Below are 26,014 nucleotides of genomic sequence, written 5' to 3'. Positions count from 1 at the left end.
CACTGGGCCTCTAGGACCTAGACTGGGGTAGATCCTGCTGAAATCCTATGCATTGAATGAATAGAGAATTGTTTTGAATCAGAAAAATATAGTTTTTGAATCGAGAATCGAAAAAATCGATTTATAATTGAATCGTGACCCCGAGAATCGATATTGAATCGAAACGTGGGACACCCAAAGATTCGCAGCCCTAATAGATTATCTATCGATCGATCTATAGATAATGTTATCTATATATATATATATATATATATATATATATATATATATATATATATATATATATATATATATATATATATATATATATATATATATATATATATATATATATATATATATATATATATATATATATAGATATATATATATATTTCGATAACTATATATATCTATATATATATATATATATATATATATATATATATATATATATATATATATATATATAAAAAAATCGATTTATAATTGAATCGTGACCCCGAGAATCGATATTGAATCGAAACGTGGGACACCCAAAGATTCGCAGCCCTAATAGATTATCTATCGATCGATCTATAGATAATGTTATCTATATATATATATATATATATATATATATATATATATATATATATATATATATATATAGATATATATATATCTATATATATATATATATATATATATCTATATATATATATATATATATATATATATATAGATATATATATATATTTCGATAACTATATATATCTATATATATATATATATATATATATATATATATATATATATATATATATATATATATATATATATATATATATATATATATATATATATATAGATATATATACTATGTGTGTGTATATATATATATATATATATATCTCACGGTTATTGTGACCAAACTTATTACGGTTATTATTATTTACGCTGTATATGTGTTCAAAATGTTCAAAAAGTACTTACACTGAAATCTTTTAACTAAGTTTTATTTACAAAACAAATAAAACATTCAAATTGATATACTTTGTAAAAGAAACATTATTGTAGATAAATGTTACATGTACCTCAAGTAGAAATTAACTGTGCATATAAAAGCAACATAAGCATTATTAACAGAGTAATATGGCAGAAACTAAATTACATAAATAAATACAAATAAATGTGCAAGATGGCACATAAAGGCCATAAGATGTAACTGCACTTTTTGTCCTAGTGTAAAACAATAGTGTTCATATATGAGAGGTCTAGCCTTACACATGTCAGAGAGAACCTCTCAACTATGTGAAAGTTTGGCAATGAAATATGACAGCACTGCAGTGAGGTCTTTTGCCATGTTTGACGAGGGAACCTAAGCAGCTGCTTCTGGAAGGCATCAGGTGTTCTATGTGTGATGTTGTTAGAGGATGATGTACTGTCACTGTGGCATCCAACTTGTCCGCTGCACGCCCACTCTGCAAATAAGGGAAAAACAAATGTATTATTATATTTATTAGATGCTAATTATTATTATAATCATCTTGACTGACACACAAACCTTAATGCTACACCTGTAAAAAAAACACATTGCAGTGTTTCTGCTAGGAAATGTATTTAACACTAAGTTTTAAAAGTAACGTAAAGTAGCAACAGTCATTAACAGCACAAAACACAAACGGAAGTACATTTTGCTCTCCTACAGTGTGTGTCGTGTGCACACACAACTCGCTCTCACTATTAGCACACATTACCAAGTAGCTTTATGTAACAATTAAGTGTAAGTATGAGAAGGTTAGACAGACAAACAATGACATGTTCTTTTTTAAACACTTACCATCACGCATTCAGCTACAAGTTGACGTACCTTGCACTCGACGTGGAGTTGTGGATGGTGGTTCCGGAGTTGGCTCAACATGTTTGATGGGTTGCCTGCCTTCACAGGGACTTTTTTCCTGCATTTTCTAGTGATGGAGTCACTATCCTCAATTATTTTACCCTTGGCATGCTTCACCAAACTAAAATACGTCCAGACTTCAGATGTCCTTTTACTATGAGGGCAAAATCTCAAGAGCGTCGTCCGTGTGTAGTTTTCTGCCATTGCCAAAAGCGCTGGTGCGCATGCGCCATCTTCGGAGGCGCAGGTACCGGAGCGTTTTCAGGAAGTGAGCAATGTCGCCTAAAATGGGGGTTTTCAATAATTAAAAAAGAAAAAGGTATTACCAAACCGTCCGGAATTTTACCGCGGTTTATCATTATATCGTTTACCGTTGGATCCCGTGTGTGTGTGTGTGTGTGTTTTCTTGTATTGCTACCCTTCTTGAGGCATGAACAAGGAAAAGTACCTTCCATATGAGGACCGGTGAACAAGTTAGGACCAAAATCATGGTTCCAATACGGAAAACCATTGCATCTAATAGAGAGCCAAATACTAGAGTCTGTGAACATTGCTCCAAAGTCTGGATTTTTTGTTGATTTAATGTGCATACAAAAGTAAACATTGACAGGTACAAAGGCAGCAATATATGATAAAACAAGACGGCAGCTATAGAAGGACTTCCCTATTCATCCCCCCAAAAAAACGCCAGGTGAACAGCTGATTTTACGACGTAAGACAACCCGCGACCCATATGTGACCGTTGGATGAACAAATACACTACGGTACTAAGACTATGGTGGCCATTAACGATTAGCTTCTACAGCTGGGTTGCCCAAAGTGCGGCACAGGGGCCATCTGTGGTTCGTGACTCGTTTGTCATCGGCCTTAAGCACATTACAAAAAACAAAAATAGAGATCTCATTTGCACCCCTGGTGGTGAAATCTATCAAAATTAGGGTGGTCCCAAAAAGGAGGGATTTTTCAAATTGACTGTCGGTTTTAAAAGTGCTCCCCCTCTGGTCAACATATGAAATAACAAGTGTGTGTAATGCGCCCCCAATGGCCAAAATTAATTTAAAAAAAATGTGTATAGAGACATACTGTAATCACTTGAAGTAAATAATGAAGATTAAAAGCCAATTACAAACCAAAAATTAAAATAATTAACTAAAAGCTTACCTTTTTTATATTTACATAGTATGTATATATTATTAATGTTTTAAATACAAATATTTATTTATCTGGAAAGGGTGGTTCTAAAGAGGTAGGCCTTTTTCGGAGGTTTCTAGAAGGTAAGAAATACAAGAGTGTGTGTGTGTGTGTGTGTGTGTGTGTGTGTGTGTGTGTGTGTGTGTGTGTGTGTGTGTGTGTGTGTGCGTGTGTGCGTGTGTGTGTATATCTATATCTGTATGTGTGTGTATATATTAGGTATGTAACGGTAAACGTTATAATGATAAACTGCTGTAAAATTCCCGATGGTTAGCAATACATTTTTAATTACCGAAAAACCGTCATTTATTAATGCATTTAGGCAACACTGATTACTTCCTGGAAATATAGTCACAGCAGCGCTGGCGCATGCGCACTAGCGTCGTTTGACTTACAAATAATGCGGACAAACTACACAGACTTTGCTCCGGAGATTTCACCTGGGAGTAAACGGCTTTTGGTTCAACTTCATTTAACCTCACTTCATTCCCGTGGAGTCTCGACGTGTGTTAAAGAGCACACTTTTTTAGTTGGCGACAGGTGTGGACAACATTGGAGACAGACGCACCCTCTGTATTAACCAGTAGAATTTCTGTTTTTGCCATTCTTCCTCACCAAGATGTTATTGTTTGTATTCATTTTGTGTGTGCGTTTTGACACACTCAACAATATGCGCCTCGGCTCTGTAGTCACCTCCGCACAACGGCACTTAGATCAAAGAACGGTACCGGTACATGTCAAAGGGAGTATAGTACCAATTTCAATCAATTAGTATCGCAGTACTTTATTAGTACCGGTATACCGAACAACCCGAATCTCAAGTAGAACGTTGAACGTGCATATGAAAGCAAGCATAATAAACAAAGCAATATGTCAGAAACAAAATACTATAAATAAATAAAAACAAATGTGGAAATTGCATGATTATGGGCAAAATAATAATTAAGATTATTTTTTATCAATATTGAAATCACAATTATTAATCAGGATTATTCATTATGTTTGGTAAAACAGTGTTGGGGTGTGAACACGACGCCATCATAATTTATAATATCTAATAAAAATGCTCTAGATAAACGTTATCTGTATATTTAAAGACACATATCTGTGTTTTTGTTCATTATCAGCTTTTTCATTACATGACGCCTTTATCTCTATTTTTACATTTTCATAGAGATATTTTTAAAGTTTTGTACATACATTTAACATGTACCGTATTTTTTCGGACTATAAGTCGCAGTTTTTTTCATAGTTTGGCCGGGGGTGCGACTTATACTCAGGAGCGACTTATGTGTGAAATGATTAACACATTACCGTAAAATATCAAATAATATTATTTAGCTCATTCACGTAAGAGACTAGACGTATAAGATTTCATGGGATTTAGCGATTAGGAGTGACAGATTGTTTGGTAAACGTATAGCATGCTCTATATGTTATAGTTATTTGAATGACTTTTACCATAATATGTTACGTTAACATACCAGGCACGTTCTCAGTTGGTTATTTATGCCTCATATAACATACACTTATTCAGCCTGTTGTTCACTATTCTTTATTTATTTTAAATTGCCTTTCAAATGTCTATTCTTGGTGTTGGGTTTTATCAAATAAATTTCCCCCAAAAATGCGACTTATACTCCAGTTCGACTTATATGTTTTTTTCCTTCTTTATTATGCATTTTCGGCCGGTGCGACTTATACTCCGAAAAATATGGTACTAATGTGTGTATATACGTACATGCTGTATCTGGACAGATCCATTGAGAGTTTGAGCAGAAATATGTCATATAGGTGTTAATTATACACCATAAAACATTAGCAAAATGCTATGTCACATGAATGGTTATTAAAGTAATTACTTTGTGGAATAAAAAAACAAGTAATGTAAAAAAAACATGGTGTTTACTTTTTGATATAAATATAAAACACAAAGCATTTTGGCAAATGAAAATAAAGTCAAAATAAACAAGCTTTGTTCTTCAACAACCATCAATGCAACAGTTTGGCCAACAAAAATAAACAGGAGTGCTACCTTGCACATCTAATACACAATCTTTGTGCCTCACCAACAACTCAGCCTGTGTTGAACTCGTTGTGGCAACATTGTGGCAACATTCCTGACACATCGCCTGCTGCATGGTAACTCTGTCCTAGCAGCTGAAGGACGGACGCTAGTTGCACTTTCAAAATGTTTTATTTTATTTTGCAGCACAATGGAACAATGTTTCCAGCCAGAATGAGAAAGGGTCATACAACTTTACAGAGCTGGGTGTGCTTTTCCTTGCAGGACTGTACAAGAAGTCGGGCAAGTTAGTATTCCTGGGTTTGGACAACGCCGGCAAAACCACGCTACTGCACATGCTCAAAGACGACCGACTGGGACAGCATGTTCCCACTTTACATCCAAGTAAGTTGCTACATGTCTGTCCTAGTGCTCACTACTCGGCCATGACATGTCTGTTGTCTTTTTAATGCAGCTTCTGAAGAATTGACCATCGCTGGCATGACCTTTACCACCTTTGACCTCGGAGGCCACGCACAAGGTGTGTATTCATCTTATTTGCCTATTCAACTTTATTTTATATTCTGCACTGTACTCATCTTTATTTTATATTCTGCACTGTACCCATCTTTATATTATATTTTGCACTAGGGCTGCACCATTTTGAGAAAACAAACATAATTGCTATTTTTTTTGTCAAGATTGCGATTCGATTTGCGATCTTTATATTTTTTATCCTTAAAAAGGCATAAAACTGCAAAAAATAATGAGTGAAGGTAGACATGTTACTTTTAGACTGTCCAGATATTATTGTCTCAAGGTGCCACACATTAAAACAATATGCAATAATTGACTTACAAAAATATTTGGCTTTATGCAGACCGACTCAGAGCTTTTGTCTGCATCATGCTGTTAAACTGAAGAAATAACCGATAAAAACTACAGTGTTTATGATGTAATTTAATCATTATGTATAATAACAATGCAGGTAACCATTTGTAAGGAAATGAACTTATTTCTCATTACTATAAAATTGTTTACCCTTGTACTGTAGTTGAAAGGTGAATAACTTTGTTATACTAAATAAAGAATTAAACAAATTAAATTCACTCATTTCTGTAAGCAAAAATGTAACTTAAATAAATAATTAACATATTTCAGTGCATTTTTCCCCCCATTGTAAAAATGGGGGAATCAATTCATGATATCATGAATTGATTAACGTGGACCCCGACTTAAACAAGTTGAAAAACTTATTGGGGTGTTACCATTTAGTGGTCAATTGTACGGAATATGTACTGTACTGTGCTATCTATTAATAAAAGTTTCACTCAAAGGTCGGACGTTGTATTTGTGTTTGCCATCACGTGATCACAGCATTCTCGCTAGTCATGTGGCCTAATGGTTAGAATGTCCGCCCTGAGATCGGTAGGTTTTAAGTTCAAACCCCAGCCGAGTCATACCAAAGACTATAAAAATGGGACCCATTACCTCCCTGCTTGGCACTCAGCATCAAGGGTTGGAATTGGGGGCTAAATCACCAAAAATGATTCCCGGGTGCAGCCACCGCTGCTGCTCACTGCTCCCCTCACCTCCCAGGGGGTGATCAAGGGTGATGGGTCAAATCATTGGTACTTTAACTTTAACTTTAACATATTGCTCACCCAATTTGAAGCTGAAATATTTCCACAAAAGGACTTTTGGCTTTGTAATCATATTTTTTTCATCCCAATTTTTGTTACTTTGTGGAAATCTGCGAGTAGGTAGGGTGTCTGTTTGTCTACTTCCTGTGTGCCTGGAACTGGCTCCCCGCCCACTGAGAAAAAGATTGTGAAGGAGTGAAAAGAGGGCTCACTGTGTCCAGTTAATTCTACAGTTAAATGAAGACGCTCTGGTGCTGAGAGAGATGCAGAGAGTAAGACCTCTTTCTCTCTGTTTGAAACGAGAGACAAACAAACATGGTGCTCAAAGATTCTGATTGGCCAACATGTCTGTCACTCAAATGCCGGTGACGGTGGAGAAAAAGCCCCAAAACAATTTCCAACCAACATTTCAAGAGTACCGTATTTTTTGGATTATAAGTCGCTCCGGAGTATAAGTCGCACCAGCCGAAAATGAATAATAAAGAAGGAAAAAAACAAATATAAGTCGCATTTTTGGGGGAAATGTATTTGATAAAATCCAACACCAAGAATAGACATTTGAAAGGCAATTTAAAATAAATGAAGAATAGTGAACAACAGCTGCATATTTCACTACTTCCAGCTTGTAACCTGCAGTATATGATTTCCTTTTCCGTGCCATTTTTGTGCAGCCCTTCTCAGTTTTTATAAGTTACCGCCAATGTTGAAATGATACATTTTCATAGGTACAGAAGTAGTAGCAGGTAGCATCTTTTTTTTCACAAGGCACTTCTGCAATGACCCGCCCCCGCCAAATTTTTATTGGTTGACGTGTGTGTGTGTGTGTGTGTGTGTGTGACGATTGCTGATATACGTCTAGTCTCTTACGTGAATGAGATAAATAATATTATTTGATATTTTAAGGTAATGTGTTAATAATTTCACACATAAGTCGCTCCGGAGTATAAATCCAAACTATGAAAAAAAACTGCGATTTATAATCCGAAAAATACAGTACATTTACCCGATAAACTAAGTTCTCCTTGATCCATCTCTTCTATTTCTTCCTTTCTTATGAAATGACTTTTCATCTGGGTGCCAGTTGTTGTGTTCCGGAAGTTGGTGTGTCACAGTAATTTGCTATGTTATGTCGGCCGCCTCTTCTGTGGCTTTATTTATGTGTCGTGGTGTTTATTTGTTATGGCTTTTACAATTGTGTTGCAGCTGAAAGTTGTGTTGTAATTTATGATAGTTGTATTTATGACCTTTCTCGATCACTGCAGCTATCTGCCATGTTTGTTTTGATGAAGTCACAGACCTAACGTTTAACTTCCTTATTATTAAAAGTGCTAAACTTCATATAAAGTCTGCCATTCCCAATATTTTCCTTTTTCTAGTGTGGATAAAATGGAGCGATTCCCTTTTAAATCGATGTTGGCTCGATACCTATCTTCCAAAAGGCAAACTTGTCGAGCACAGATGGATATATTTGAAATTTAGGAATATAAATCGATCTGTCAATATATTGATCAATGGTAGCGCACCCCTAATATGGTGCACTACACTTACGTGTATTTCATATTGTGTACTGTACTACTTTGCTCTTCTTCACGCAGCACGCAGAGTGTGGAAAAACTACCTCCCTGCCATAAACGGCATCGTCTTCCTGGTGGATTGTGCTGATTTCTCCAGATTAGGAGAGTCAAAAACAGAACTTGATGTGAGTGCAAACAAAACTAATCGAAAGACAATCATTCAACTGCATCTTTATTTACATAAATGATAAATGGGTTATACTTGTAGCGCTTTTCTACCTTCAAGGTACTCAAAGCGCTTTGACAGTATTTCCACATTCACACACACATTCACACACTGATGGCGGGAGCTGCTATGCATGGCGCTAACCAGCACCCATCAGGAGCAAGGGTGAAGTGTCTTGCCCGAGGACACAAAGGACGTGACTAGGATGGTAGAAGGTGGGGATTGAACCCCAGTAACCAGCAACCCTCCGATTGCTACATACTACATTTAGTTGGATACTACATCGCCTTCAATTATATTTACTTACATACTACATCGCCTTAAATCATATTTTCACATACATACTATATTCTCTTCAATAATATACTAACTTACTACATCGCCTTCAGTTATGTTTACATACATACTATATTATCTTCAATCATATTGACTTACATATATCACCTTCAGTCATATTTACTTCCATGCTATGTTGCTTTCAATCATATATTTACATAGTATATTATCTTCAATCATATTTACTGACATACTACATCGCCTTCAATCATACATCTACCTACATACTACTTAGCCTTCAATCTTATATGTACTTAGATACATTACCTTCAATCATATATTTACTTGCATACTCTATTACCTTCAATCATATATTTATTTACATACTCCATCACCTTCAATCATATATTTACATACGTATTACATCACCTTCAATCATATTTATATATTTACATACATACTACATCATCTTGAATCATGTATTTACGTAAATGCTACATCACCTTCAATCATTTATTTATTTACATACTCCATCACCTTCAATCATATATTTACTTAAATACAACACCTTCAGTCATATATTTACATACATATTACATCACCTTCAATCATATATTTATATACATACTACATCATCTTGAATCATGTATTTACGTAAATACTACATCACCTTCAATCATATATTTACTTACATACATTATCTTTAATCATATTTACTTGCATACTACATCACCTTTAATCATATTTACTTACATACTACATCACCTTCAATCATAGATTTATTTACATACTACATTACCTTCAATCATATAATTACATACATACTACATCATCTTCAATCATGTATTTACATAAATACTATATTTCCTTCAATCATATATTTAAGTATGTACTAAATTATCTTTAATCATACATTTACACACACACACTACATTACCTTCAATCATATATTTACTAAATACATTATCTTTAATCATATATTTACTTACATACTACATCACCTTTAATCATATATTTACTTACATACTACATCACCTTCAATCATATATTTACTTACATACTACATCACCTTCAATCATAGATTTATTTACATACGTCAACTTTAATCATATATTTACTTAAATACTGCATTAATTTCAATCATATTTACATACATACTGCATCATCTTTAATCATGTATTTAGGTAAATAGTACATCACCTTTAATCATATATTTAAATACGTACTAAATTATCTTTAATCATACATTTACACACACATTACATTACCTTCAATCATATATTTACTTACATACATTATCTTTAATCATATTTACTTGCATACTACATCACCTTTAACCATGTATTTACTTACATACATTATATTTAATCATATTTACTTGCATACTACATCACCTTTAATCATATTTACTTGCATACTACATCACCTTTAATCATATATTTACATACATACTACATCACCTTCAATCATATATTTACTTACATGCATTATCTTTAATCATATTTACTTGCATACTACATCACCTTTAATACATATTTACTTGCATACTACATCACCTTTAATCATATATTTACTTGCATACATTATATTTAATCATATTTACTTGCATACTACATCACCTTTAATCATATTTACATACATACTATATCACCTTCAATCATAGATTTAAGTACGTACTAAAATTATCTTTAATCATACATTTACACACACACTACATTACCTTCAATCATATATTTACTTACATACTACATCACCTTTAATCATATATTTACTTACATACTACATCACCTTTAATCATATTTACTTACATACTACATCGCCTTCAATCATATATTTACTTACATACTACATCACCTTAAATCATATATTTACTTACATACTACATAACCTTTAATCATATTTACTTACCGGTACATACTACATCGCCTTCAATCATATTTACTTACATACTACATCACCTTCAATCATATATTTACTTACATACTACATCACCTTTAATCATATTTACTTACATACTACATCACCTTAAATCATATATTTACTTACATACTACGTCACCTTTAATCATATATTTACTTACATACTACATCACCTTTAATCATATTTACTTACATACTACATCACCTTAAATCATATATTTACTTACATACTACATCACCTTTAATCATATTTACTTACATACTACATCACCTTAAATCATATATTTACTTACATACTACATCACCTTTAATCATATATTTACTTACATACTACATCGCCTTCAATCATATTTACTTACATACATTTTCTTTAATCATATTTACTTGCATACTTCATCACCTTCAATCATATATTTACATACATACTACATCTTCCATCATATTTACTTACATACATTATCTTTAATCATATTTACTTACATACTACATCACCTTTAATCATATATTTACTTACATACTACATTGCCTTCAATCATATATTTACTACATCACCTTTAATCATATTTACTTACATACTACATCACCTTAAATCATATATTTACTTACATACTACATCACCTTTAATCACATATTTACTTACATACTACATCGCCTTCAATCACATATTTACTTACATACTACATCGCCTTCAATCATATATTTACTTACATACTACATCACCTTTAATATTTACTTACATACTACATCACCTTCAATCATATATTTACTTACATACATCACCTTTAATCATATATTTACTAACATACTACATCGCCTTCAATCATATATTTACTTACATACATCACCTTTAAAGGCCTACTGAAATGAATTTTTTTTTATTTAAACGGGGATAGCAGATCTATTCTGTGTGTCATACTTGATCATTTCGCGATATTGCCATATTTTTGCTGAAAGGATTTAGTATAGAACAACGACGATAAAGATCGCAACTTTTGGTATCTGATAAAAAAAGGCTTGCCCCTACCGGAAGTAGCGTGACGTAGTCAGTTGAACATATACGCAAAGTTCCCTATTGTTTACAATGATGGCCGCATGAAGTGAGAGAGATTCGGACCGAGAAAGCGACAATTTCCCCATTAATTTGAGCGAGGATGAAAGATTTGTGGATGAGTAAAGTGCAAGTGAAGGACTAGTGGGGAGTTGAAGCTATTCAGATAGGGAAGATGCTGTGAGAGCCGGGGGTGACCTGATATTCAGCTGGGAATGACTACAACAGTAAATAAACACAAGACATATATATACTCTATTAGCCACAACACAACCAGGCTTATATTTAATATGCCACAAATTAATCCTGCATAAAAACACCTACGTGTTTGTTATGCTAGCTCCTAGCTCCTCTGCTAGCTCCTAGCTCCATAGAACACGCCAATACAATTCAAACACCTGATCAACACACACAATCACTCAGCCCAAAAGACAGTTCACCTAACCCAATGTTCAGAAAGCTTATATATTTTTAAAAAGTTACGTACGTGACGCGCACATACGGTCAAGCTATCAAATGTTTAGCAGCCAAGGCTGCATACTCACGGTACCTGATATTCAGCTGGGAATGACTAAAACAGTAAATAAACACAAGACATATATTTACTCTATTAGCCACAACACAACCAGGCTTATATTTAATATGACACAAATTAATCCTGCATAAAAACACCTATGTCTTTGTTATGCTAACTCCTAGCTCCTAGCTCCATAGAACACGCCAATACAATTCAAACACCTGATCAACACACACAATCACTCAGCCCAAAAGACCGTTCACCTAACCCAAGGTTCATAAAGCTTATATATTTTTAAAAAGTTACGTACATACGCAAAAAAAAAGTTGCGCACATACGGTCAAGCGATCAAATGTTTAGAAGCCAAAGCTGCATACTCACAGTAGCACGTCTGCGTCTTTGTCATCCAAATCAAAGTAATCCTGGTAAGAGTCTGTGTTGTCCCAGTTCTCTACAGGCGTCTGTGTATCGAAGTCAAAAGTCCTCCTGGTTAGAGTCTCTGTTATCCGAGTTCTTCCATCTTGACTGCATCTTTCGGGAATGTAAACAAAGACGCGCCGGCTGTGTACTGTTGTTGCTGACTTCGTTCGAAAAATACGTCCGTTTCGCACCGACAACTTTCTTCTTTGCTTGCTCAGCTTCTTTCTCCATAATGCAATGAACATAATTGCAACAGATTCACGCAACACAGATGTCCAGAATACTGTGGGATTATGAAATGAAAACAGAGCTTTTTCGTATTGGCTTCAATGTGGAAGGCATACCCGTGTTCCCCGGGCTACGTCACGCGCATACGTCATCCTCAGAGGCGTTTCGAACCGGAAGTTTAGCGGCAAATTTAAAATGTCACTTTATAAGTTAACCCGGCCGTATTGGCATGTGTTATAATGTTAAGATTTCATCATTGATATATAAACTATCAGACTGCGTGGTCGGTAGTAGTGGGTTTCAGTAGGCCTTTAATCATATATTTATTAACATACTACATTGCCTTCAATCCTGTATTTACTTAAATACATCATCTAATTCAGTCTAAGCCTGGGCCTCTGGAGAGGGGGTCCAGACTGAGGCCAAGGGGGGGGGGAAACTCATAGCCATAGCACACAAGCATATGTGTAAGAGGGAAATATTAAAGAACACAAAAGGACATTAAAGACATTAAAAGAGCAGAGCTGATGCAACCAGACATTTCTACACACAGCTACAAAAGTAAAAACAACAACATATACACTGTGGTGTTCCACGCCATTGTCCGCATGGCCAGAGACAGGAGCAGACCCAACAAAGCAACCAAGAGACCCACTAACTCTCGGCCAGTGTACAGTCCGTATGGATGACTTAAGAGATGTCTGGTGCTCTCTGCAGTTGAGTACATAAGCGTACGGCACTGTAAGTAACAATAAATGTTTGTTGTCAGGCGCTGATGACGGATGAGACAATCGGGAACGTTCCCATCCTGATCCTGGGCAACAAGATCGACCGAGCAGAGGCCATCAGTGAGGAGAGACTGAGAGAAATGTTCGGACTTTACGGCCAGACCACGGGCAAGGTGAGGAAGACTCTCACGGACCTTTTTTTGGTTTTTTTCTCGTGTGTTTGAGCACCTTTTGTCCCGTCTTGTGCTGCAGGGCAACATTCCCATGAAGGAGCTGAACACCAGACCACTGGAGGTGTTCATGTGCAGCGTGCTCAAGAGGCAAGGCTACGGCGAGGGATTCCGCTGGCTGTCCCAGTACATCGACTAGCGACCACCACCACCAGAGGGCGCCACAGCACACCCCTCATCATACTCGGGCCTCATGTTTAGTACCACCGCCTCCACAGAAACCAGTACAACTCGAACCCAATAGACTTTTATTGGTCGAACATTTGGTTCTGCACATACACACACACACACACACATACACACACACACACACACACACACGCCTCATTCTTCTCTCTGCTAGAGCAAATGTCAGAAGGCGTGTTTGTCCTCTGCTGCCACCTGTTGACGCTTTTGAACCATCTTCAAGGGTCGAAGATTGTATTCCCTTTTATGACACAATAGCAGGAAATCCATAACTAATAAATGTCTGGACATGACAGTTAGCATAACCATGTCCACATTAGAAGCCATGCCCACATTAGCAAGTCAAAGGACCAATAATAAATACTAATGTATGATACGTGGATACTTTTATGCATGCCTTCTTCTTTTCCATATGATTATCATGTTTGCGGAGTAGCAGAGGGATGAAGATGCCAAAATTGACTTAATGACAGTTTTTGTTGAAATGGTATGAATAATACACACACTTTCTGTCCTTTTGTGTCCTTCATTCCAGCATAAAAGTAGGTCAGTGCGATATAAACGTGTAACAATAAGAATAAAATGTTTGCAATGAATTACAGACTTTCACATGAATCCCAACACCTCTCCTTTTTACCTGCTGCGCACTCCTTCAGCTGCCACCAGGTGGCGCCACAGCGTTTAATGCTTGCATTCAATTAATTAGATTTTTTTTTTTTTAAAAAGCTTTTTTTTTTTTACCTTGAGTTTTTTTTTCTGCACGCTGGCTTTATGAAATAATACTGTATGTACTTCATCGTCTTTATATCACAGGAATACTGTAATACTCTAAACTAGAGATGTCCGATATCGGCCGATAAATGCTTTAAAAAAAAATGTAATATCGGAAATTATCGGTATCGTTTTTATTTTTTTTATTTTTTTACATGTTTTATTAAATCAACACAAAAAACACAATATACACTTAAAATTACGGCACCAACCCAAAAAACCTCTCTCCCCCATTTACACTCATTCACACAAAAGGGTTGTTTCTTTCTGTTATTAATATTCTGGTTCCTACATTATATATCAATATATATCAATACAGTCTGCAAGGGATACAGTCCGTAAGCACACATGATTGTGCGTGCTGCTGGTCCACTAATAGTACTAACCTTTAACAGTTAATTTTACTAATTTTCATTAATTACTAGTTTCTATGTAACTGTTTTATATTGTTTTACTTTATTTTTTAATCAATAATTTTTTATTTATTTATCTTAATTATTTTATTAATTTAAAAAAAAAGGACCTTATCTTCACCATACCTGGTTGTCCAAATTAGGCATAATGTGTTCATTCCACGACTGTATATATCTGTATCGGTTGATATCGGTATCGGTAATTAAGAGTTGGACAATATCCGGATATCGGCAAAAAAGCCATTCATATCTACCGGTAATCAACACCTTGATCAGGTAGCACTTACCTTTTTAAGTTGTATACAAACTAATCAATTTAACAAAAGTAGGACTTTTACTCTTTCAAAATAAATTTTAATTTGTTAAAAAAATACAACAATTTTAATATTGTATTTTCACAGCATGCGTGTGTTCATAGCACACCTCTGTTTACAACATACCTGTGCCCATAGCACACCTGGTTCACAACACACCTGTGTCCATAACACACCTGGTTCATAACACACTTGTTTACCTTTACATCACTAAGGAGTGAATAAGATCATATCAATGTTTTATATTTTCTTAACAATCATATTAATGACGCCATTTAAACATAGTTCTTAACAGCTAAACCGGAAGTTGCACACAAACTTGTTCCTCGGGATGATTCGTTAACTAAACTAAAGCATCGGGACGTATAAATACGTTTATGCTGTTTTAACGATTAAAATTATGTTGGCTTTACTTGAAAAATGTGAAAATAATTCAAAGCGATTTGTTAAGCCACATGCAATGACAGCCTATTGCCACAAAGCGGTGCTAAAATCTACGTTGTACCTGATCTGGCCACTAGAGGGCGGTACACGACGACGCTTGATTGTCAGCACCAATTTGACAAGCCAATTATTTAATCAATTTGAATAAAATATCAAACATTTATTGACATTAAATTAAGTGCTTTTCGTGTATTTTTTGATTATTGTACAAGTAAAGTACACATTTACGCACTACTGGGCATTGTACACCAACCGTGTACAAAACGGGTTATTTTGTCAATCAGTCAAAGTTGACTTATATAGCCCTAAATCACGATCGTCTCTGGCACATTTAAACAATTAAAACATATATTATTCGGTACTGTCAAAATTAAAATGGCAAAAAACGTATTAAACGTGAAAAAATAAAATATCTGAACTCACAATTTGGAGCTTCCGGTGTTGGCCGACACAGCGTGCTAATCAAAATCATCCAGCTGCCGGCATGAGTACATTTAACTGCGCATGCGCTTCACTACAGTGGCATGCTGGGTAATGGAGTTCTTATGTTACCGAGCTCAATAACACAATATAGGCCAGATAGAAGCCCTTACTAACAACTCGTGATCTGATTGGCTATCGCAACTGTCTGTCAAATGTTTGTGTCCGTACTGCATGGCAACATAAGCTCGCTGAATTCTGATTGGATACAAACTTTATAACCTAAAAACATTGGCGCTGGAAGGAGCATAATATGACATGAAGAGAATATGAATACGTGTAGATATTTAGGGAAAGTAAATAAAAAATGACTTTTATCTTTAATTATGATTTGTGGTTAGCAGAGAAGGCCCACCAGTGGGAAGAAGGTGACAATACAACAGGCAGCCTAGACACACAAAGCATCGCTTTATTGACGCCAATGGACCCGAGCAGGCGGGATGCCACCGGAAGAGGTGGGGCTTGTGGAAGGGTGGGCGGGGTCAAAAGTGGGGCGCTGCGGTGGTTAAGGCAACACAAAGCATGCAGATACGTCACAAGACGGACATCATATTGCTTTCAAAGTCTGCCTTCAAAACCTGGAAATTGTACAAAAAGGAAGAATATAGCTTTTTTTTTTGTTTTTTTCGCACTATGAATGAAAAATACACTTTCTTTACAAAGTTGTCTCCTACAAAGAAGATTCTAATACAAGAAAATAAATAGAGCAAAAAAAAAAAAAAGGCTAAAATAATTTAAAATAGCTCTTGTATTTATTCTCTCCATATATGTTGAATATTTATCTTTGCTATTAACATTCTTGCAACATATTAAACATCAATTGGATTTCAGGACGATTAGGACAGCCTGCGAGACGCTGATGAGGACCAAAAAAAGAGAAAACGTCACGCAAATAAACTTGGAAGTGCTTAGAAAACAAGTGCTTGGAAATCAAGTTTAGCCAAGGAAACGGCACACACTACATTTAAATCCTGAGGGGAAGTAAAGTTGTACTTATTTGAAGAAAAAAAACAAAAAAAACAGGACATAGAAAGAAACACGTGACTTGCAATACTGCTTTGTGCCTCAAGAGGCAACCATGAGAGGGAAGAGGGCGGCACCTTCAGGTGATGTGCTGCCCCCTACTGACAGAAAAAGTGCAACGGTTCGCTGTGAAATTATGAATAACTTGGCTGAAAACAAACACCAATCACTTTCTATGTTGTCATTTTTGATTAATATACTGGAGTTTTTTGGTCTTTTCAGTGGAAATGCCAAAAAGACGCACTGTACCAAAGAAAACCAAACTACTGCTTGGTGTAAACCACGTTTCAGTTAATATCAAGATTTAAGTGAAATATGAAGTGCATTTAGTTTGAACACACTCAAGGTTTCATTTTTTCCCTCAGATTTTAGGTTTTTTAATTTGGTAAAAATCAAGTCTATGGTGAATCCTCTGCTATGGCGGTTTGTACAACATTTGTTTACGCATCGGAACCAGAATAGGGAGCGTGTTAACGTATCATAACCAGAATACTTAACGTGTTAACAACACATCTGAACCAGAATAGTAAACGTGTTAACGCATGGGAACCAGAATAGCAAACGTGTTAACGTATCGGAATCACAATATGGAGTGTGTTAACGCATCGGAACCAGAATAGGGAGTGTGTTAACGCATCAGAACCAGAATAGGGAGCATGTTAACGTATCAGAACCAGAATAGCAAATGTGTTAACGCATCGGAATCAGAATTGCAAACGTGTTCATGCATTGGAACCAGAATAGCAAACGTGTTAACGCATCAGAACCAGAATAGGGAGCGTGTTAACGCATTGGAATCAGAATACGGAGTGTGTTAACACATCGGAACCAGAATAGCAAACGTGTTAATGTATCGGAATCACAATATGGAGTGTGTTAACGCATCGGAACCAGAATACGGAGCGTGTTAACGTATCGGAACCAGAATAGCAAAAGTGTTAATGCATCGGAACCAGAATCGCAAATGTGTTCACGCATCGGAACCCAAATCGCAAACGTGTTTATACATCGGAAACAGAATAGCAAAAGCGTTAACGCATCGGAACCAGAATAGGGAGTGTGTTAACGCATCGGAACCAGAATAGCAAAAGTGTTAACGCATCGGAACCAGAATCGCAAATGTGTTCACGCATCGGAACCCAAATCGCAAACGTGTTTATACATCGGAACCAGAATAGCAAACGTGTTAACGCATCGGAATCAGAAACGCAAACGTGTTCACGCATTGGAACCCGAATCGCAAACGTGTTAATACATCGGAACCAGAATCGCAAACGTGTTAATACATCGGAACCATAATCGCAAATGTGTTTACGCATCGGAACCAGAATCGCAAACGTGTTTACGCATCGGAACCAGAACAGCAAACGTCTTAACGTATCGTAACCAAAACAGTAAACGTGTTAACGTATCAGAACCAAAATAGTAAACGTGTTAACGTATCAGAACCAAAATAGTAAACGTGTTAACGTATCAGAACCAGAATAGTAAACGTATTAACGTATCAGAACCAGAATAGTAAACGTATTAACGTATCGGAACCAGAATAGTAAACTTATTAACGTATCGGAACCAGAATAGTGTAGAACGTGTGAATGTGGCGTTTTAGTGGTTAGGAAAATGACAAGTTGGGAAATTATTACTTCATAGATAGCGAAGGAGGAACCATTGGAACAAAAAGGAACGATGAAATGAAAACGTTAAAAAAAAGAAAACTACTCATACTGTTGTAATAAAGTGTTACTGCCACCTGCTGCTCTGGCATGCACACGACAGTCTGCCAATGTGTTTTTACAGAATATATCATTGATTGATTATTACCATATTGTTGTAGGTCACATGACCAGCCATGTAGGTCACATGACCAGCCATGCAGGTCACATGACCAGCCATGCAGGTCACATGACCAGCCATGATTGCCAGTCATTTCTTACAGACAAAGTAAACGATGCAATTTGTCAGTCAATCCGACACAAAAAGGTCAAAAGTAGCGCACGACACAGCAAACTTTTAGCATCTACTTGACACACTTGCCCAGACTCCTGTCTAGGACTAAGGAAGCTGAGGAAGAAAGGAAGGAAGGATACAAGGAAGGTAGGAGAGGGCATTGAAGCCTCACTGTAAATAGCCATTATAGAAGTATATTTGTGTACACTACTATAGAAGTATATTTGTGTACACTACTATACAAGTATATTTGTGCACACTACTATACAAGTATATTTGTGTACACTACTATAGAAGTACAGTATATTGCCGTAATGTACACAAATCCACTTCTATAGTAGTGTACTGTACTACAGAAGTTTGTGTACACTACTATAGAAGTATGTGTACACTACTATAAAAGTATATTTGTGTACACTACTATAGAAGTACAGTATATTGCCGTAATGTACACAAATCCACTTCTATAGTAGTGTACAGTACTACAGAAGTTTGTGTACACTACTATAGAAGTATATTTGTGTACACTACTATAAAAGTATATTTGTGTACACTACTATAAAAGTAAAGTATAATGTTGTAATGTTCACAAATCTACTTCTATAGTAGTGTACTGTACTACAGAAGTTTGTGTACACTACTATAAAAGTAAAGTATATTGTCGTAATGTACACAAATCTACTTCTATAGTAGTGTACAGTACTACAGAAGTTTGTGTACACTACTATAAAAGTACAGTATATTGTCGTAATGTACACAAATCTACTTCTATAGTAGTGTACAGTACTACAGAAGTTTGTGTGCATTACTATATAAGTACAGGATATTATAGTATTGTACACAAATGTACTTCCAAAGGAGTGTACAGTACTATAAACGCTATTTGTGTACACTACTATAAAAGTACAGTATATTGTAGTAATGTACACAAATCTACTTCTATAGTAGTGTGCAGTACTACAGAGGTTTGTGTACACTACTATAGAAGTACAGGATATTATAGTAGTGTACAGTACTATAGAAGTACAGGATATTATAGTAGTGTACAGTACTATAAATGTTTATTTGTGAGCACTACTATGGAAGTATTTTTGTGTACACTCCCTTAGAAGTATTTTTTGTGTACACTATATAGAGATACACTTGTGTATACTACCATGAAGTACATTTGTGTACACTATACAGAGGTACACTTGTGTACACTACCATGGAAGTAAATTTGTGTACACTACCATGGAAGTAAGTTTGTGTACACTACCATGGAAGTAAATTTGTGTACACTACCATGGAAGTACTTGTGTACACTACCATGGAAATACTTGTGTACACTACCACGGAAGTATATTTGTGTACACTACCATGGAAGTACTTGTGTACACTACCATGGAAGTACATTTGTGTACACTACCAAGGAAGTACATTTGTGTACACTACCATGGAAGTACATTTGTGTACACTCCCATAGAAGTATTTTTGTGTACACTCCCTTAGAAGTATTTTTTGTGTACACTATATAGAGATACACTTGTGTATACTACCATGAAGTACATTTGTGTACACTATACAGAGGTACACTTGTGTACACTACCATGGAAGTAAATTTGTGTACACTACCATGGAAGTAAGTTTGTGTACACTACCATGGAAGTAAATTTGTGTACACTACCATGGAAGTAAATTTGTGTACACTACCATGGAAGTACTTGTGTACACTACCATGGAAATACTTGTGTACACTACCATGGAAGTATATTTGTGTACACCACCATGGAAGTACTTGTGTACACTACCATGGAAATACTTGTGTACACTACCATGGAAGTATATTTGTGTACACCACCATGGAAGTACTTGTGTACACTACCATGGAAGTACATTTGTGTACACTACCAAGGAAGTACATTTGTGTACACTACCAAGGAAGTACATTTGTGTACACTACCATGGAAGTAAATTTGTGTACACTACCATAGAAGTAAATTTGTGTACACTACCAAGGAAGTACTTGTGTACACTACCATGGAAGTACATTTGTGTACACTCCCATAGAAGTATTTTTGTGTACACTCCCTTAGAAGTATTTTTTGTGTACACTATATAGAGATACACTTGTGTATACTACCATGAAGTACATTTGTGTACACTATACAGAGGTACACTTGTGTACACTACCATGGAAGTAAATTTGTGTACACTACCATGGAAGTAAGTTTGTGTACACTACCATGGAAGTACTTGTGTACACTACCATGGAAGTATATTTGTGTACACTACCATGGAAGTACTTGTGTACACTACCATGGAAGTACATTTGTGTACACTACAAAGGAAGTACATTTGTGTACACTACCAAGGAAGTACATTTGTGTACACTACCATAGAAGTAAATTTGTGTACACTACCATAGAAGTAAATTTGTGTACACTACCAAGGAAGTACTTGTGTACACTACCATGGAAGTATATTTGTGTACACTACCAAGGAAGTACATTTGTGTACACTACCAAGGAAGTACATTTGTGTACACTACCATGGAAGTAAATTTGTGTACACTACCATGGAAGTACATTTGTGTACACTACCATGGAAATACTTGTGTACACTACCATGGAAGTACATTTGTGTACACTACCATGGAAGTACATTTGTGTACACTACCAAGGAAGAACATTTGTGTACACTACCATGGAAGTACATTTGTGTACACTACCATGGAAGTCAATTTGTGTACACTACCAAGGAAGTCAATTTGTGTACACTACCATGGAAGTAAATTTGTGTACACTACCATGGAAGTACATTTGTGTACACTACCATGGAAGTACTTGTGTACACTACCATGGAAGTATATTTGTGTACACTACCAAAGAAGTACATTTGTGTACACTACCAAGGAAGTACTTTTGTGTACACTTAAGAGGCCACATGACGTCTGGCCAGGTAAACGTGGCTTTACATTGAGCCGCTTGCTAGCTAGCTAGCTCGCGAGGTAGCTAGCTAGCTCGCGAGTTAGCTAGCGAGTTAGCTTGCTATGAACCTGTGTTTAGCCCCGCCCACGTTTTGCGGCCTCGCTACCACGTGTCTGTGATGTCATCACCGACAGTCAGGCTACTCTGAAGAACACCGAAAATGTTGACGGTTTCCCAATTCCTACCAGTGGTGGCGCTGGCGGGCCACGAAAGGACCAGCAATGATAACAACCTGTAAGGAGCGCATACGATGGCGTCAAACCCTGTTACACCAAACCTGCTGTGTGTGTGTGTTGTGTGTGTAAGTGTGTGTTGACTTTAGCAGCAAATGTGTCGGAGTTAGCCCGTTAGCGTAGCAACAATGAACCAGGAAGTAGACTGCCCCATAACACGACATCTAAAACGTCAACGTTGCTTCACTTTCAGCTCACCTTCGCTCGCGACGAGGGCGGTCACGTGACCACGCTCTCAGCTGATTGGTCCAAAGCAATCATGTGACCCAAAGAAGGAAGGCGCCCAGTCAGTAGTTGCCGCGGAGCTCGTCCAAATATGGAAGTTTGTCGACATACACGCGTCACCATCTTTATATTTATATATAAGCAACAATCTTAGTTACAATTAAAAAACAAAGTGTTGATTTAGTTTTATACACAAAATAAAATGTAGCTTTTTAAATTCCATACCTTTTTTTTTAAACCGTTTTCTAAAAGTTGTTTTAAACCCTGAGATAAGCACAGAACGCCTTCTGCACAAAAACAGCAAATATCTTCTTTTATTTTAACGACGTAACGTGTCGCCGAGTTACAACAAAAGTCCGATAGACTAATCTGGCATTTTCGAAGAACCGACCCGGCATGACCAAAGGGACCAACCTGGCATGCTCAAAGAGTCCCACCCGGCATGCCAAAAAGGACCAATTCAGCATGTCCAAAGGGTCCTACCCGGCATGCCTGTTGGACCAACCCTGCATGCCCATTGGACCAACCCGGCTTGCTCAGAGAGTCCCACCCGGCATGCTCGTTGGACCAATCTGGCATGTCTAAAGAGTCCTACCTAGCATGCCCGATGGACCAACTTGGCATGCTCCAAGAGTCCCACCCGGCATGCCTGTTGGACCAACCCTGCATGCCTGTTGGACCAACCCGGCATGCCCATTGGACCAACCCGGCATGTCCAAAGGGTCCTACCCAGCATGCCCGTTGGACCAATCCGGCATTCCTGATGGACCAACCTAGCATGCCTGTTGGGCCAACCCAGCATGCCTGTTGGACCAACCCGGCATGTCCAAAGGGTCCTACCCAGCATGCACGTTGGACCAACCCGGCATGCCTGATGGACCAACCCAGCAGGCCTGTTGGACCAACCCAGCATGCCTGTTGGACCAATCTGGCATGTCCATAGGGTTCTACCCAGCATACCAGTTGGACCAACCGAGCATGCTCAAAGAGTCCCACCCGGCATACCTGTTGGACCAACCCTGCATGCCCATTGGACCAACCCGGCATGCCAGAGGGACCAACCCGGCATGCCAGATGGACCAACCTGGCATGCTCAAAGAGTCCCACCCGGCATGCCTGTTGGACCAACCCAGCATGCCCATTGGACCAATCCATGGACTAACCCGGCATTCCCAGAAAGAGTCCCACCAGGCATGCCCGATTGACCAATCCATGGACCAAAAAGGGTCCCCTTTGGCACGCCCGATGGACCAATCCATGGACCAACCCGGCAAGCCTGATGGATCATTCCGATCCGGCTTATCTGATGGACGGGGGGAGGTTTGGGGCTTGAAAGGAAAGCTCTTTGCGCTGATAAGAGACTTGATTGATGGCAAAGCTGCTTCTACATCTGTTTAGGCACTCTGCAATGATTCATTAAGGTCCACATGAGCCTGCTGGCGGCGACATTCGTTAGAGCCGAGGCCGTTCTCTGGCTTTGATTGTTACAAATTTGTTGACGGCCATTTGATTGAGGTGGCGGCGCAGGGTTGGGGGGTGCGAGAAGGCACAGTTTGATATTATTTTTTTAGGCAAAATATTTTTTTTTTTAAATCATCAGAATTTTTTTCTGAAGGGGTTTTAAGATTTTCCATTTCTAATCACAAACTACAAAGCAGCCAGTGCTAACGCTACTTGCTAGATAGTTGTGCTTTCCGACACCACTTGCTGTTCATTTGGACCCTGAAAGCATCTCCGTAGGAATATTTACAACAATGCCCCAAAGTGTTTCTTGGTGGTGGACTCAAAACGTTCGGAAACTTGAGACTTAGGCTGAAAGTCTGTTTCCTGTATTAGCCGGTACGCTAGTAGCTACATTCAAATACTCCTAGGAAGCCAATCAGCTGCAGGGATGCTGGACAGGGCACAGGTGGAGTCAAAACGCTAGTAAAAGAACAAGTCTGCTGTTCCTATTTAGGACGCCATCACGCTCCGCCTCAGCAGGTCCTCGTTGGCGGAATGCAACTGTGCCAAGCGGAGTTTGCGGCCGCTCTGCTTTCCGTCAGAAAAGTAGCCGTTCGTTTCGGCAGGGTCCAGTAAGGACAAGTCCTTAGCAGTAGGTCCCGGTCCACCGACGTTCCGCATTCTGGTTTTAACCTGACGGGACAGGCGGAGCCGCGGCGTGGAGCATGACATCGGAGATGACGCGTCACTGTTGCTCTCCCACGGACCGTGGTCCTCCGAGATGTGACATGAGTCCATTTTGGAAATGGGCGGCTGCAGCGCCGGGTCCCTGTGAAGGTCAGAACTCCTGGTCTGGTGGTGATGAAGGTGGTGGTGGTGTAGGACCCTGGAGGAACCTCTGGATCGCTCCCCCTTGTGCACCACCTGACCTCCTGGCTTTTCCTCCACTTTGCCAAGCAACAGCTTCTTGGCGGCGGACGCACTGGATGCAGACCTGGTGCACAAAAGCGTGCTGTGTGGCGTGGTGCCGGAGGACAGCGGGAGTCCACGAGCACGAGGCTTGCAGCTCCCTCGGGATTTACGACCCAGCTGAGGGGTTTTCCAAGTGGACTCGAGGGACTTTTCCATCATGAGATTCAGAAGGTTCTTTTCGCCCTGAAGGAGCTGCAAAAAAATTACAGAAAGATTTGCTGGTTCAACAAATATTTTTACTCTACCAACAACTACTTTTATTCTACCAACAACTACTTTTACTCTACCAAATAAATACTTTGCATCATAGTGTGTTTGTTGTGATTGTACTATTTATATATATTTTTATTTGTACTTTGCCAACAGCTCCTTGTACTCTACCACCAACTACTTTTATTCGACCAACAACTACTTTTATTTAACCAACAACTATTGCTATTCTACCACCAACTACTTTTATTCGACCAACAACTACTTTTATTTCACCAACAACTATTGCTATTCTACCACCAACTACTTTTATTCGACCAACAACCACTTTTATTCCACCAACAACTATTGCTATTCTACCACCAACTACTTTTATTCGACCAACAACTACTTTTATTCCACCAACAACTATTGCTATTCTACCACCAACTACTTTTATTCGACCAACAACTACTTTTATTCCACCAACAACTATTGCTATTCTACCACCAACTACTTTTATTCTACCAACAACTACTTTTATTCTACCAACAACTACTTTTACTCTACCAACTACTTTTATTCGACCAACAACTACT

At 37.6% G+C, this 26,014-nt stretch overlaps 2 protein-coding genes and 1 long non-coding RNA gene across 3 annotated transcripts in view; 1 reads left to right on the top strand and 2 right to left on the bottom strand.

Moving 5' to 3' along the window:
* Window positions 1-14,607, top strand: part of sar1b (secretion associated, Ras related GTPase 1B) — a 37,491-nt gene extending 22,884 nt beyond the window's left edge. The window contains exons 3-7 of the mRNA XM_062070181.1: window positions 5,343-5,462; window positions 5,533-5,598; window positions 8,296-8,399; window positions 13,618-13,749; window positions 13,829-14,607. Coding sequence (XP_061926165.1) covers window positions 5,343-5,462; window positions 5,533-5,598; window positions 8,296-8,399; window positions 13,618-13,749; window positions 13,829-13,945 — 539 coding nt within the window. The 3' untranslated portion in view covers window positions 13,946-14,607. The remainder of the gene's footprint in view (window positions 1-5,342; window positions 5,463-5,532; window positions 5,599-8,295; window positions 8,400-13,617; window positions 13,750-13,828) is intronic.
* LOC133665030 (uncharacterized) lies at window positions 1,062-16,384 on the bottom strand. The gene is made up of 3 exons (XR_009828677.1): window positions 16,358-16,384; window positions 1,832-1,928; window positions 1,062-1,442 (listed from the first exon to the last, which is right to left on the bottom strand). It is a non-coding gene; the product is annotated as an uncharacterized LOC133665030 (long non-coding RNA).
* Window positions 16,385-16,705: 321 nt separating this feature from the next.
* Window positions 16,706-26,014, bottom strand: part of jade2 (jade family PHD finger 2) — a 133,906-nt gene continuing 124,597 nt past the window's right edge. Inside the window, exon 14 of the mRNA XM_062070165.1 lies at window positions 16,706-25,418. Coding sequence (XP_061926149.1) covers window positions 24,765-25,418 — 654 coding nt within the window. The 3' untranslated portion in view covers window positions 16,706-24,764. The remainder of the gene's footprint in view (window positions 25,419-26,014) is intronic.

Source organism: Entelurus aequoreus, linkage group LG14, assembly GCF_033978785.1.
Source record: "Entelurus aequoreus isolate RoL-2023_Sb linkage group LG14, RoL_Eaeq_v1.1, whole genome shotgun sequence".
NCBI classification, from domain to species: Eukaryota; Metazoa; Chordata; class Actinopteri; order Syngnathiformes; family Syngnathidae; genus Entelurus; species Entelurus aequoreus.
Note: the sequence above shows the minus strand (reverse complement) of the source record. Positions and strands in the feature narration are given on the sequence as shown.